Below are 13,064 nucleotides of genomic sequence, written 5' to 3'. Positions count from 1 at the left end.
TCTTTGGGAAGTTGTGAGAATCCGAACTGTGAATGCCGCCCAAGACCTGCAATAAGCAAGTTGAGTTTGCCCTTATTGCCGTTACTGCTGTTGCTGTGTTAGCTCGAGCGCAGTTGTCTCCCGCGCCCTTTCTACCCGGCAGCCCACGGCCCGCGGCCGTTCCAGCCCGAAAGTGAAGGGCTCGCGGCCCCTGGGGCGGCGAGGGCGGGGCGGCCCCAGCGCGCATGCGCGCCCGCGGCGCCAGCCCCTCTTAAGAGCGCAGCGCGGCGCGGCGGCGCGGCGGGCGAGTCGGGGTCGGGCGCGCGGGTGGGCGGGCGGCTGCTGCGATCGGCTTGTTCCGCAGCCCCGGGGGCCGAAACTTCCGTGGGAGGCGTCCAGCGGTGCGCACCTACCCAGGGCGCAGCGGCGGGGGGGGGAGGGGGAGCCAGACGGAGCGCGCCGAGGCCGGAGAGCAGAGGAGGGGAGCAGGGCGAGCCGCCCGCCTGGACCCGCGCCCAGCAGCAGCCGCGGCTGGCTCCCGGGATCCCGGCAGGGCGCGTCGGTTCTCGTCCGCGTCCCGGACGCCCGCGTGCGCCGGGAGGATCGACCGTCCGGCCCGCGGAGCGGAACGTGGTGGCTGCACCCAGGGGGCGGCCCGGGCGGCGCGGCCGGAGCCATGCGGACCGAGTTCGGAGCGCAGGAGGCTGAGCGCCGCCGGCCGCTGCACTTGCTGCCCGGAGCTCTGTGCCCGCTGCCCGCCACCTTGGCCTCTTCAAGCCGCCCGAGGGGGGAATAAAGCCAGGAGACGCGCCACGACTAGCGCGCAGGACCCCGAGGCTTAAACTGTAAGGCAGCGCCCTGGCTCCGGGTCCGAAGCGGCGCGCCCAGCGGTCCTCCGGCCCGAGCGAGCGTCCCCTCGGGGATGCACGGGGAGGGTCCTGTCGCGGGTGAAGCCTCCGGGGGCCGCGGAACGGCAGCCCCGGGGGCCCTCTGAGTCGCACCCGGAGAGCTCCATCGGCGAGTGCCCACGAGTTACAGGCAGCTCCTGCTGGGGCCGGGCTGCCGGCCGAGGGAGGGCATGGCTTAGCTCCCGGACGTCGCGGCGGGGGGGTGGGGGCCCGCGCGGAAGGCGCCGCGGAAGGGACACTCAGCGCAGAGGTCCCGGCCTCAGCACCGCCGGGACCGGGGCGCCGGGCCGCCACCTCCCGGAGTCGGCCCTGCGCCCTCTGGAGACGCGCCGCCCGCGCCCAGGGTGGTGCCATGTGGGGCGGACGCCACCCGGCCGCCTCCTCCCGGGACGCCGCTTCGCTCCTGCGGCTGCTGCTGGCCGCGCTGCTGGCGGCGGGGGCGCGGGCCAGCGGCGAGTACTGCCACGGCTGGATGGACGCGCAGGGCGTCTGGCGCATCGGCTTCCAGTGCCCCGAGCGCTTCGACGGCGGCGACGCCACCATCTGCTGCGGCAGCTGCGCGCTGCGCTACTGTTGCTCCAGCGCCGAGGCGCGCCTGGACCAGGGCGGCTGCGACAACGACCGCCAGCAGGGCGCCGGCGAGCCCGGCCGCGCGGACAAAGACGGCCCCGACGGTTCGGCAGGTAGGCGGGCCGGGCGAGCAGAGAGGGGAGGAAAGGGCTCTGCCTCGCCGGCGGGACCCGGCAGCCTGGAGAGGGGGAGGGAATTCGGAGCCTGCCATTTCAGGAAAGGGGCTTGGAGCGGGAGGCGATGACTGCGTCCCGGCGCAGCCTTTACCTTGTGTGGAACGGGACAGCGGTTCAGCGCCCTGGGCCTCAGTTTCCCCATCTGTCAGCTAAAGAGCGGCTTGGCTTGGGTTTTCCGGAAAAAACCCTAACATCCAAAGCATGGCGGGCTGCAGCCAGCCCCACGTGCCTCCTGCCCAGGGTTCTCCGTGCCCCCTCCTGGGTCTCCTGTCTCTATGGGTCTAAGTCCGAGGACGGGGTCATGTTTCGGCGGCGCCCCCTAGCGAGAGGGCTGGCCGGGGAACCCGAGGGCTCCTCGGAGGGAAGGCCGCTCCTTGGGTCTTCCCGAGGGTGATGGGCTCTACCAGCCCCCGGGGGAGAGTCTATCCCTCCCTAAGATGCACCTCCCCCACCCTGGCCTCCTTACCACGTCGGACTTGGAAGGTGTGACATCAGAGCCGTGCCATCCCTGCTCTTTGTGGCCTTGATTGTTTAACTGTATTTTTTCAGATTGCCCAAGTTAGAGTTGGAGAAACAAATGCGTGAAAGCATTTGATAGGTTCTACTGCCTCTGCTTGTCACCAGTCTCCCAGACCCTTCTCTTGAGGGCCTATCCCATAATGTGTTTGGGAGGGAGGATGTGGTCCGGGTGGAGGTGGAAGGGCACACATGGCCCGGAGGGGCGTCTCCGCCCGTTATGAGAAGGAGAGAACTGTTATATTAATACTATCTCCCCCGCACCCCAGCCCAGCGTTCCAGCCGCCCGAGCCAGGGCCCCGCTGGTCCCTGTTCACAGAGCTGGCTGGGGCTGCTGAGAGGCGGCTCGTTTCAGTCCTTCCCTTTGCAGTCACGCATTTTATTAGCTACTCCTACTGGTTGGCTGCTGCCTTGACTCTGAAGAGGAGAAGGGAGGGGAATTCCAGAAGAGGAGTCGTCTTAGCGCAGCATAGCGGGGTGTGTGGCCTCCCGAATAAACCTGGGGGGACGAGCCATGGGCACACTGCTTGACTGCCTTCTCTGTGTGTGCCAAGTTGGGCTTTTGCCGGCCTCCTAGAAGTTGGGATGACTGTGGACAAATCGGTAGGCAGCCGACTTCTCAAGACGCCGTGGTATGTGGGGATGCTTTCCAAATTCCACTTTTGAATCTTTTTTCCTAAAAATTCTGCACTCAAAAAGGACAGCGCATGTCTAATTAAGCAGAGCCGAGGGCTTCCAGGAACACTGCCTTCTCTGCCCTGAGTTATTTACTCTTCCAATTAAAATCCTGGAAAGAGAACAGTGATTTCTCCCCCAGACTCATTATATGGACTTAGACTGCTTTGGGGGTGTTTTTTTTGTTTTTTTTTTCTAACTGTTATTTGTTTATTTGATAACATACAAGGCTGGTATCTTTAATTTAGAAAATGAAGCCTTCAATCGTCAGCCTTTGGTTACATACTTGATAAGGTATGTTTACTTACAAGGCATCATTTCTCCATGGCTCCGTGTGGTACTATGTTCTAGAAACACTGACTGCAGGAATGTCGGTTCTGTCCAAGGAGCGTGATTAGAACGGCTGCTGCCGTAGCGGACAGAGGGCGTTGCGCGTGTGTGACTTCAGGCGAGGGAGGAGCCGAGCGTCTCCCTGGGCCACGCGCTGGCGCTGCCCTTTGCCAAGACCAGCGGGACCGATCCCTGTCCTCGCGTGGCGTCTAATCGAGTAGTCAGGGAGATGGGCAGGAACGCGTCGAAAGATGGGTTCTTGGTCATCGAGGGTGGGATTCCACAGGCCCCTCCCTCCTGACTCTCGGTCCCCATCAGCCAGTGTGTCCAGCTTCTGAAACTCAGTGCTAGGCCCACGGCACCCCAAAGATCTTTTTAAGTAAAAGAATTGGAAACTGGAGTTTGCTGCTGATTTTAGTAAAGTGTCTATTTTTATCTTGACAGTTTTATTTTCTGGAATAAACCTCCCTTGTTAAGTAGGATGCCCATTGCTTTTCGCTCTGCGGGCTTTTCCCTGCGGTTCTTCACACGGAATCCAGTGTCCTAACTCCAGACCTGACAGCTCCGCCCCAGCCACGTGGTCCTGCCTGGGGCCTTGGCTCACTGCGGGCTCTTTCTGGAACAGATGTCAAGCCTTGTCCTCCTTGGTACCTTGTTTCATGCTGACCTGCTGCCTGGACAGCCTCCCCCCAGCCAGGCCCACATTCCAGGGACCAGCCTTCAGCTAAGTGTGTGTGGAGGGCTTTTTTTTTTTTTTTTTTTTTTAAACCCGTCTTTGACCTCTGTATCTTACAGACTCTTTTCGGAAATGGCTGTGACTAGGGTCTGCCCGAAATTTTTGATTTATGTGCCTATCAAACAAGAACCTGCGAAGAAAAGTTCAAAGAGGTTTACGAGAAATGTAAATAATTTTCTGGGGGGAGAAAAGACTTTGAAGTAATTTCAACTCGTTTCTGTGCAGACCCTACAAACTGTTAGGGTAGACTGAAATGTGGGCAGTTCCGTTACTCTAGGGATTTTAGAAGAGTCTTAAACCGTTCAACTCATATTTTTGCTAAATCGGGTATTTGCCTCCATGAGCGTTGCAGTTGGTGAGTCTAGCTGTCAGTGTTAACAGCTTTGCTTTGGGGGCTGATCCCCGCTGCCTGCCTGCAGTAGGCAGGCCCTACTGCGCCCCCCTCCCCATCCCTAAGCACTTGATAAAGGACGGTGCTTCCTGTGTGCGGCCGATAAGCGCACACACCGGGCCTGGCCCAGGTTCCTGGCTTCTGGGTACCAGCGTTGTTCATTTATCCATCTCCGCTGCCCATCCCCGATTTTTACTGCATCCTTACAGGAAGTCATCACAGTATGTCTTTCTCCTTTTCTTCAGTCCCCATCTATGTGCCCTTCCTTATCGTCGGGTCGGTGTTTGTCGCCTTCATCATCTTGGGGTCCCTGGTGGCCGCCTGCTGCTGCAGATGCCTGCGGCCCAAGCAGGAGCCCCAGCAGAGCCGGGCCCCGGGGGGGCCCCGCATGGTGGAGACCATCCCCATGATCCCCAGCGCCAGCACCTCCCGAGGTTCCTCTTCCCGCCAGTCCAGCACGGCCGCCAGCTCCAGCTCCAGCGCCAACTCGGGGGCCCGGGGGCCCCCGACCAGGTCACAGACCAACTGTTGTTTGCCCGAAGGCACCATGAACAATGTATACGTCAACATGCCCACAAACTTCTCCGTGCTCAACTGTCAGCAGGCCACCCAGATTGTGCCCCACCAGGGGCAGTACCTGCATCCCCCCTTCGTGGGGTACACGGTGCAGCACGACACCGTGCCTATGACCCCAGTGCCGCCGTTCCTGGACGGGCTGCAGACGGGCTACAGGCAGATACAGGCCCCCTTCCCTCACACTAACAGCGAACAGAAGATGTACCCAGCCGTGACTGTGTAACGCAAGGTGAGGCCGGGGTCCGGTACCAGACAGAGGAAGGCAGAAGCTGTGGGCTTGGGAAGGATTCTCAACGTGGAAGTCCCAGCGTATCGCTGGTGTTTGTGGCACAATTCTGTTGGATGGCTTGCTTTGCCCCCAAACTGTATGAAAACATCTTTCTCCAAATGCGCGTTTCTGGACATGTTTCATCCCAGTGCATGATTGATTTATGATGGAGAAGAGCATCCCCTGGTGATGCCTGTGTGGTCGCCAGTGGTTGTGTGACACATGTGCGCCCTTAAGTGCCCTTGAGGTGTGGCTGTCAGAAGGATTTTGTAAACTGATTGTTTTTATTATTTCGTTACTGTTACTTCTTTTTTATTTTTTACTGTATTGGTACAAGATCAGAATAGTTGTTCCCTCCCTTTTACCTGGGCCAGTTTCTAATAAGCATCCCAAGTTTCCGGGGGGATGTGAAGAGCACAATTCTTACAAAAGGAAACCAATCTGGACTCTGAGGTTAGTCCTTGATCTCAGTATTTCCCAGACACACCTTAATTCATTGTAAAAAGATATATATATATTGTTTATTTTTGTGCTTTTTTGGGGTCTATTTTGTGCTTTTTTACCTTGTGTAGAGATCTTATTACAAAGTGATTTCCTACATTAAAAAGAGGCTGAAAGAAATTGTATAGTTACTTAACTGATGACATTTCAGAACTCTGGGATTATTTTAATCTTGAAGTAGAGTGATGGTGTAGTAATAAAACCATTCAGCCCCTTCTCGATTGTATCTTTTAGATTTCTGACTTCACATTGACATCTGAGAAGAGTAATAAAGTGTTTTCATATTGAAATCATAAACTATCACCTGCCCCTTCTCCAGATGACTCTTCATTTTGCTGTGTGGTGTGGTTTGGCGTTTCACTCTGTTTGGTGTTCGGACCTCCGTGTCCATATAGTACTGAGTGCCGGTAATTACTGTTGTTATAAATGAACGTCAGCCTTTCTGCCTAGATCTGATAAAACATTTTCTTGTCTTTCCTAGAAAAGCTCAAAGAAACGCTTGCAGAGAGAGAGATACTTAATATCGCTCCTCAGCCCAAACCTGAGACTTGGGATGAAATTTAAACCGCAGATTCGATTTACTTCGCAAATCATAGGCTTTTTATACTGTCGTTATCAAAATGTCTTGTTTTTCAGGCAAGAGAGACTATCAAGTTGAGAAGAGCTTTTCAAAGAGATATTGCCTTTCTTCCCCACAAAGTTAGTTCTTGTTTTCCTCTCTCTTTTAGTCCTCAACAAGCACTGTATTCATTACCAGTCTGCTGAATTATGAAATTCAAGTGAATTTATTTGTGTATTGTTCCCTTACAAGAAGTAAGTTGAAGTTAATTTCCAACTGCTAGCAAAACCAAGATTTGTAATTAAATGGTTGTAAGGTATGGTTTTCTACACATATTTATATCTGTATCTATGGTCATCTGTCTATGGTCTGTCTACCTTTTCTATCACCTGTCTGTATCTCTGTCTATCTCATGACTGAAAAACGTAAAACCATTGTTGGCAATTGGTATCAACAAAGATACCCCGTCAAATCTTTTAATAGCCAAAGGCAGGGGAAAATCATTTTACTTATTAATAAATGTTTTATGGCATGAATTCCTAGAGGAGTTGGGTTTTTTCATTTTCATTCCACTTGGTAATTTTTCAGATGGTCTGTTAAACCTGTTAATAGGGGAAAATTGCTAAAAGTCATAAACATTGCCTTCTAGAACCAAGAGCCTACCTTTAAAAGTGATTGATATCTGTGAAGTCGATAGTATGTTCCGAGTCAGTGGGTATTTTACGTGCTCTATGGGAAAAGCTGATAGCACAAAACGAACAGTTCTTTTGGGGTCATTATATTAGCAGGCTAACGTGTGTTCTGTACATTATCTTTGATGGAGGAGTCCAGCTTATCTAAGGAAGTAAAGTGCTTAGGAATTTGGAGGTGAAAGGGGCCTTAGAGATCACCCAGCCTGGGATTGGCAAACTTTTTTTTTCAGTGAAGAGCCGGGGGGTAAATATTTTAGCCTTTGCACGTTGTGTCTGAAACGACTCAGCTCTGCCGCTACAGCACAGAAGCGGCCACAGAAGGTACATAAATGAGCCTGGCTGCGTTCCAATAAAACCTGATGGATGGACACTGAAATTTGAATTTCATATAATTTTCACATGTCACAAAATATTCTACTTTTGATTTTTTTTTTTCCCCAGCTATTTCAAAATGTAAAAACCATTCTAAGCTCTAGGGCTGTGCACACCCAGCATGCCAGATTTGGCCATCAGGCCATGGTTCACCAGTCCCCAATCTAGTCCACTCTTTCCTGGTGCTAGAGTCTCCCCTGCGACGTTCTCAGCAGCCTTTTCTAAACACAGGGATGGAGAGTGCTCGCTTCTCCTTACAGGATCGTCTAAGCGTAACTTCTTTTCAATATCGTGATTCAAGCCAAAGTGCACTTTAATAAAAGAAATGAGTTTTTCACTTAGTGAATGCTACTTGGTCTTTCCAAAACATGTAACATCCCTAGAAGCAACCTCAGATCTCTTCAATTTTCATCAGAACTGGAGAAGTTTAGGTGACGAAGTAAGAACGTTCAAATACCTGGTTTCGGTATACCTTCCTTACTGTCAGGAAATCAGAGCCTGTAAGGTGTAACGTGGACCCTGTAGAAATATTGTAAACTGTTGGAAAAACGAAAGGAGCACGTACAGATAGAAAATGGTTTGCTGTTGCACGTCTTCTGTATGGAAGCCTTCAGTGTCAGTTGGTTCATGATGGTTCGGGGTGCGGGGGCATTTTGTATCCCTTGTGTAGGAAAGTCAGACCCTTTGATTGCAAGGAAGAATGAACCAGTTCTTTGTGTCCACCTAAGAGCCCGGAAACTCGGCATCTCCTATCACTTCTGCTGCCGCTGGGAAAGTTAAAATTTAACAAGAATATCAACATCCGAAGTGGCGAGAAGACCATTAAGACAAATAAATGCATTTTCCCGGCGTGTTTACTCTGCGATGCTCAGCTTCAAGCCAGCCTTCCTCTTCTGATCAGCCTCCTGGAGGAGAGACTGAGGACATATTCCATCTATTAAATTTACCTTGAGCTCGTTTATTTTCAAGATGGCACTGTTTTATTCCATGAATTCTGTGACTTGGATTTTCTCCGTGTTTTGTCACAAGTTAGGATTTAAGTTTCCTCCAGAAGCATTTCCTGAGGAACCCACGAAGGTGAGAACGGGGTTGGCGAGGCAGATCGGGCAGATGTTCACGAAGGGACTGGACGTGGGGAGAAAAGTTTAAATGGCGCTACAATTGGGGGTCAGAAGGTTTGAACACCCCGCTCTCTCCTTGGGTGGCCCCTACCTAGTAACAGCGATCACACTCCGTCCCCCCTTTTTCTCTCCCAGGCTTTTTCGGTGTTTCTTGCAGATTCGCAGCAGTCTTTTGCTTACATAACGTCTTCCCAGCCCACACGCCCTCAGCTGTTCATGAACGTGGTGTAAGCTAATGCACAGGCTTGCTTTTAGTTGCGTGAACTTCCTAAGCGCCTAAAAGGAACACGTTTGGTTCTCTTTAATGGACTTTTAACATTGTGACTTCCCAGGAACTTAGCCTGGCCCTCCTCTAGCCTGTCAGAACTGCGGCACTAACATGAGTCCTGGGTGTTTGATCCCACTGTCCATCTACTCCCAGCCTGTGCCTGGGGTCAGGGGGGCAGACCTGGGAAGAGGGGTTTTGCAGACCCAGAAACCAGACCGACCCTGTCAGTCATCAGGACAGAAAGCAAGCATCCCGGGCACCTGCCCGCCCTGCTGGACTTGCTGAGTTGCTGCCCGGTGAACCAGGTGTTTCCTGCAGATGCACAGCAGTCTTTTGCTTACATAACATTTTTTTGGGGAACTTTTTATTTTATATTGGAGTCTAGTTGACTAACAATGTTGTGATACTTTCAGGTGTACAGCAAAGTGATTCAGTTATACGTATACATGTATCTATTCTTTTTCAAATTCCTTTCCCATTTAGGTTGTTACGTAATATTCAGCAGTGCTGAACCCTGTGCTCTACAGTAGGTCCTTGTAGAACTATCTCCACTTTAAATGTAGCAGCGTGTATCTGTCAATCCCAAACTCCCTAACTGTCCTCACCTCTGCCACCAACACCCGTAACCTTAAGTTCCTTCTCTAAGTCTGGAAGTCTGTATACCACCCTGAACGCGCCCGATCGCATCTGATCTCGAGAGCTAAGCAAGGTTGGGCCTGATTAGCGCTTGGATAGGAGCTTTTAAAATGTGATCACTTCCGTGTTTTGCTTATGTCCTCTGCCCCTTGAACAGGAGCAAAATCACAGCGCCCGAGGAAGCTGCATCGTCTTGAGTGGAGGAATCTTCCAGACCCGGAGCGGGTGGCAGCAGGAGCTTTAACAACCCAGGGAAGGGTGCGGACGCCCTGGGACCTGCCTGCCCAGAGAAGGGCCTGGGAGCCCGGAAGTGGGTCGGAACCTGGCCGCTGGGGAGGGCACGCCCTTTGGGCTCCACTTTCAGAGCCCTTGCATTTTTAGAGGAGCAGCCTGAATATTGCAAGGAGGGACTGGATCGTGCATGCGAGTGAGAACCCCACTCATCATCAACCTTAATCCTCCTTTTCTTCCCCTTCTCAGATGGTAGAGCCCAGAGGACAGCTCCATCCTTCCGCCTTCTCTCTTTTTTAAGAGCCAGAGAGGAGCCATTTTCATCAGCCCGTTCATTCCAAAATACTTATATAGAAAATTTCTTTGACTTCTGAAATTTTTTTCTTAATTCAAAACTCGGATGTTATTGTGATTCAAGGGCCTTGAAGGGGGTAAGTGAAAGACGACAGAGTTAACGCCCTTTCCTGCAAATCATGGCGATACACCGGGCAAATACGTGTCCTGCAGTGGTCTGCATTGGCTTCCCTTTATCCTCTGTTCCTCTGGATAGAATCATTTATCAGTGAAAAACGGAAAAATAAAACCCTAGAAAAACAGTCCCTGCTGTCTAAAATGTTAGGTATTTTTGAATCTTAACTATAACCCACAGCACCACAACAGAATCACTTTGAGATAAAATTCCAAAGTTTTATGTAAGGCGTTGGCTGTGATGGTCATTTCACTTTTCACAGTTGAATGTCTTCAACACTTATACCCCAAAATTGAAGGACATAGATTCAAGTCAAGAACAAGAAATACAGAATTCGTGTTTAAAAAAAAAAAAACTTTTAAACGAGAGAGGATAAAAAGGGGTAAAAACTTTATGATGGCAGCCTTCAGATTGATTTTAAGCATAAAACCGGCATCTTAATTTCAACCATCTCGAAGTGCAGGTCTTTCCATTTAGAAAAATCATGGGTTACACAAGACATTATTTACTCAGTAGACATAACAGCCATAGAAGACTGATCGCCAGCTGTAACGTGTATATAAGACTGCCACATGTGTGTACACATATGTGTCCAGAAGGCACCCAGGGAAATTTGAAACAGGAATGATTATTACATGAGGCTATCTCATCCATGACTCCGCTCTCGGCCCTTGACTGGTATTTTGAAACTGGAGTTTGTTTGCAGTGCTCAGCTTTCCCTGTCGCAGATGTAACTGGTTCTGTCTAACCCCGCTGGAGATGGATGGACCCAAGTTCGAACCCATCGCTACCACCGGTGGTGTGGCCTTGGAGGAGGACTCTCCAGGCTCGGAACCTCGGTGGGAATTCTGTAAAAGGGGATTAACACCCACCTCCTAGGGTTGGTGTGGGGACATAGGAAGTAGCATCGCACAGAGCTGGTGGCGTCCAATAGGTTTTTATGATACACATATAACGTCAGATATTTTTAACCTGCTCAATATAGAGAAATATATAATTTATATTGACAAAATATGTCAAATATATATGTGCATATATACATAGTTCCTTATAAGAGAACTAGCTTAGGAGAGTTCCCTTATTTTTGTTTCAACAACTAATGAATTTTACCTAGGTTAGTCTACATTGCTTGTGTCTTGGGGTCGCCCAGCAGACTTGTACGGAACTGGCTTTCTCCGACCGTGGAGACGGTCCCACTCTTTGTGCCCTGAGAGCCTCCCTTATTTCTGTGCCACTGTTGCTTTGTGAAATCCCAGGCTCTCTCTCCTCCCGTGTCTCTACTAGGCTTGGCGGTTCCTACCAGGCTTTCCTACTCTGCCACTTGCTATCGCTCTGAAGCAGTCAGGCTTCAGTCCGGAAGCTGGACTGAAACATTTTATTTTAATTTTTTACTGAATTATACCCTCCACACTGCAGAGCGCATGCATCTTAAACGTACATCAGAGTGAACCATCCCCCAGATCAAGAGAGAGAAAAAATCCACTTGATAGCGCCCTTGGAAGAAGAGTGCTCTGTCACCATAGCTTAGCTTTGCCTCGTGTTGAACTTTGTATGAATGGAATCACAGAGTATGTACTCTTTTGTGTCTCAATGTTATGACCAGTGTTGAATGGGGCTGTATTTTTCTTTTTCACTGCTGTGTAGTACTCAACCCTAGGAATATACTGTAATTTTTTATTGACTCTACTATTGATGGACACTCGGGTTATTTTCAGTTTGCAGATGTTAGAAATATGCAGTTAGGGACATTTTTAAACATGCCTTTTGGGAAACATAAGCACTCAGTTCCCTTGGGTGGGATTCCAGGAGTAGAATTGCTATGTCATAAGATAACATTTGTACATTTGCCTTAGTAGATATGGCCATTGTCACACCAGTTATTTTTAACAGAGAATTTGTGTAAATATTGGTTAAACAGGTGCGAGAGGCCTGGAACCGCAAAAGGGGACGCTGAGGTGACACAGAGAGAGAGAGAGAGTGTCATTACCTGCCCGAAGCAGTTACTACCCCAGGGCCAAAACGCAGGGAAGAAGTTGGGGTGTTGGCATCTAGAAGCTTGAAGACCTGTCATGCTCAGAGAGGGGGCACCTGTGGACTGGTGCCTGGGGGGACACAAGGAGGCTGGTTCTAGGAATGCCCCCAAACCTGGAGCTGCTGCCAGGTGACGGCCGGGATGGTGGGCACTGACCGCAGCTGCCAGCCTGGCCTCGCCCCCTGCTCCCGGCCTTTCGGGTTCCCTCCAGTGCCCCCTATTGGCAGGGCCCAGTGTTGGCCCGAAAGCCCAGGGGAGGCGCTGTGCAGGCCCCCAGGCTCACGTGGCTGAGTTGGGAGGGAGGGGCCGGGGGCCAGGAACCGGCATCTCTGCAGCGGAGACGCTGCTTTGCGGCTCCAATGGCTGTTGAGATCTTCGTCACCTTTCTGACGTGTGTGTTGCAAACGTGTCAATCTACTCGCTACGGTCGTGTCTGTCGCCGGTGATTGAACTTAAAGCAGCACGTCCGTCCCATCCTAATGCGGAAATGAGACTAAAGGCTCCGTCGGAGGCGAGTTCGGGGGCCTCCCCTGGCCGGGCTGGGGGGCGGGTGGTCTTCGCAGGCATCCCTTTCGGAGCAGCTCTCGCACACTCCTTGGAAGGACGAGCACTTCGGAGGCGGTGACAGTGGCATTCAGAGCCCTCTCCCGCCCCGGACCAGTGCGTGACGACCCCGGGGGCCCCTCTGAGCTCCAGCTGCTGAATGTGGGACACGGGTCCCCTCTCCCCACGGGGCAGCCGTGCCTGCACCCAGCTTCCTAACGCGAGTGGCTCCGGGGACTGCTTCACAGGGACTCTGATTGATGTAAGTGGCGGGGATTCGGGTTACGTTTGAAACCGTCTTCAAGACCGCACGTGGCCGCGTTCTGCTGGGTTCCTTTGCTCCTCTGCTCTCGTCTTTTCCCATATTCCTTAGACATCGGGCCGCGGGGCCGGAAGGGCTGGAGGGCGGGGCGGGGACAGTGCTGTCCTCTGCCCCTCTTTCCCACGCTCGGTGTGAACCTCTTTGTTCTCCGTCCCCATAGCACTGGCTTGTACCCTTGTGTCATGCTGCCTGG

General features: G+C 51.9%; 1 protein-coding gene across 1 annotated transcript; it reads left to right on the top strand.

Moving 5' to 3' along the window:
* The first annotated feature begins 365 nt into the window (after window positions 1-365).
* Window positions 366-6,721, top strand: SHISA2 (shisa family member 2). The gene is made up of 2 exons (XM_060129183.1): window positions 366-1,570; window positions 4,527-6,721. The coding sequence occupies exons 1-2, from the start codon at window positions 1,240-1,242 to the stop codon at window positions 5,078-5,080; spliced, it is 885 nt and encodes a 294-aa protein (XP_059985166.1). The 5' UTR covers window positions 366-1,239; the 3' UTR covers window positions 5,081-6,721.
* The last annotated feature ends 6,343 nt before the right edge of the window (window positions 6,722-13,064 follow it).

The sequence above is a fragment of the Lagenorhynchus albirostris genome, chromosome 18 (assembly GCF_949774975.1).
Source record: "Lagenorhynchus albirostris chromosome 18, mLagAlb1.1, whole genome shotgun sequence".
Classification (NCBI taxonomy): domain Eukaryota; kingdom Metazoa; phylum Chordata; class Mammalia; order Artiodactyla; family Delphinidae; genus Lagenorhynchus; species Lagenorhynchus albirostris.
The sequence above is the reverse complement of the archived record's forward strand: the minus strand, read 5'-3'. Positions and strand labels throughout refer to the sequence as shown.

Bases quoted from the DNA above. Each gene is read 5' to 3' on its own strand.
- SHISA2 (XM_060129183.1), top strand. From the start codon at position 1,240: ATGTGGGGCGGACGCCACCCGGCCGCCTCCTCCCGGGACGCCGCTTCG. The intron at 1,571-4,526 runs GTAGGCGGGCCG...CCTTTTCTTCAG, and splicing joins CGGCCCCGACGGTTCGGCAG to TCCCCATCTATGTGCCCTTC.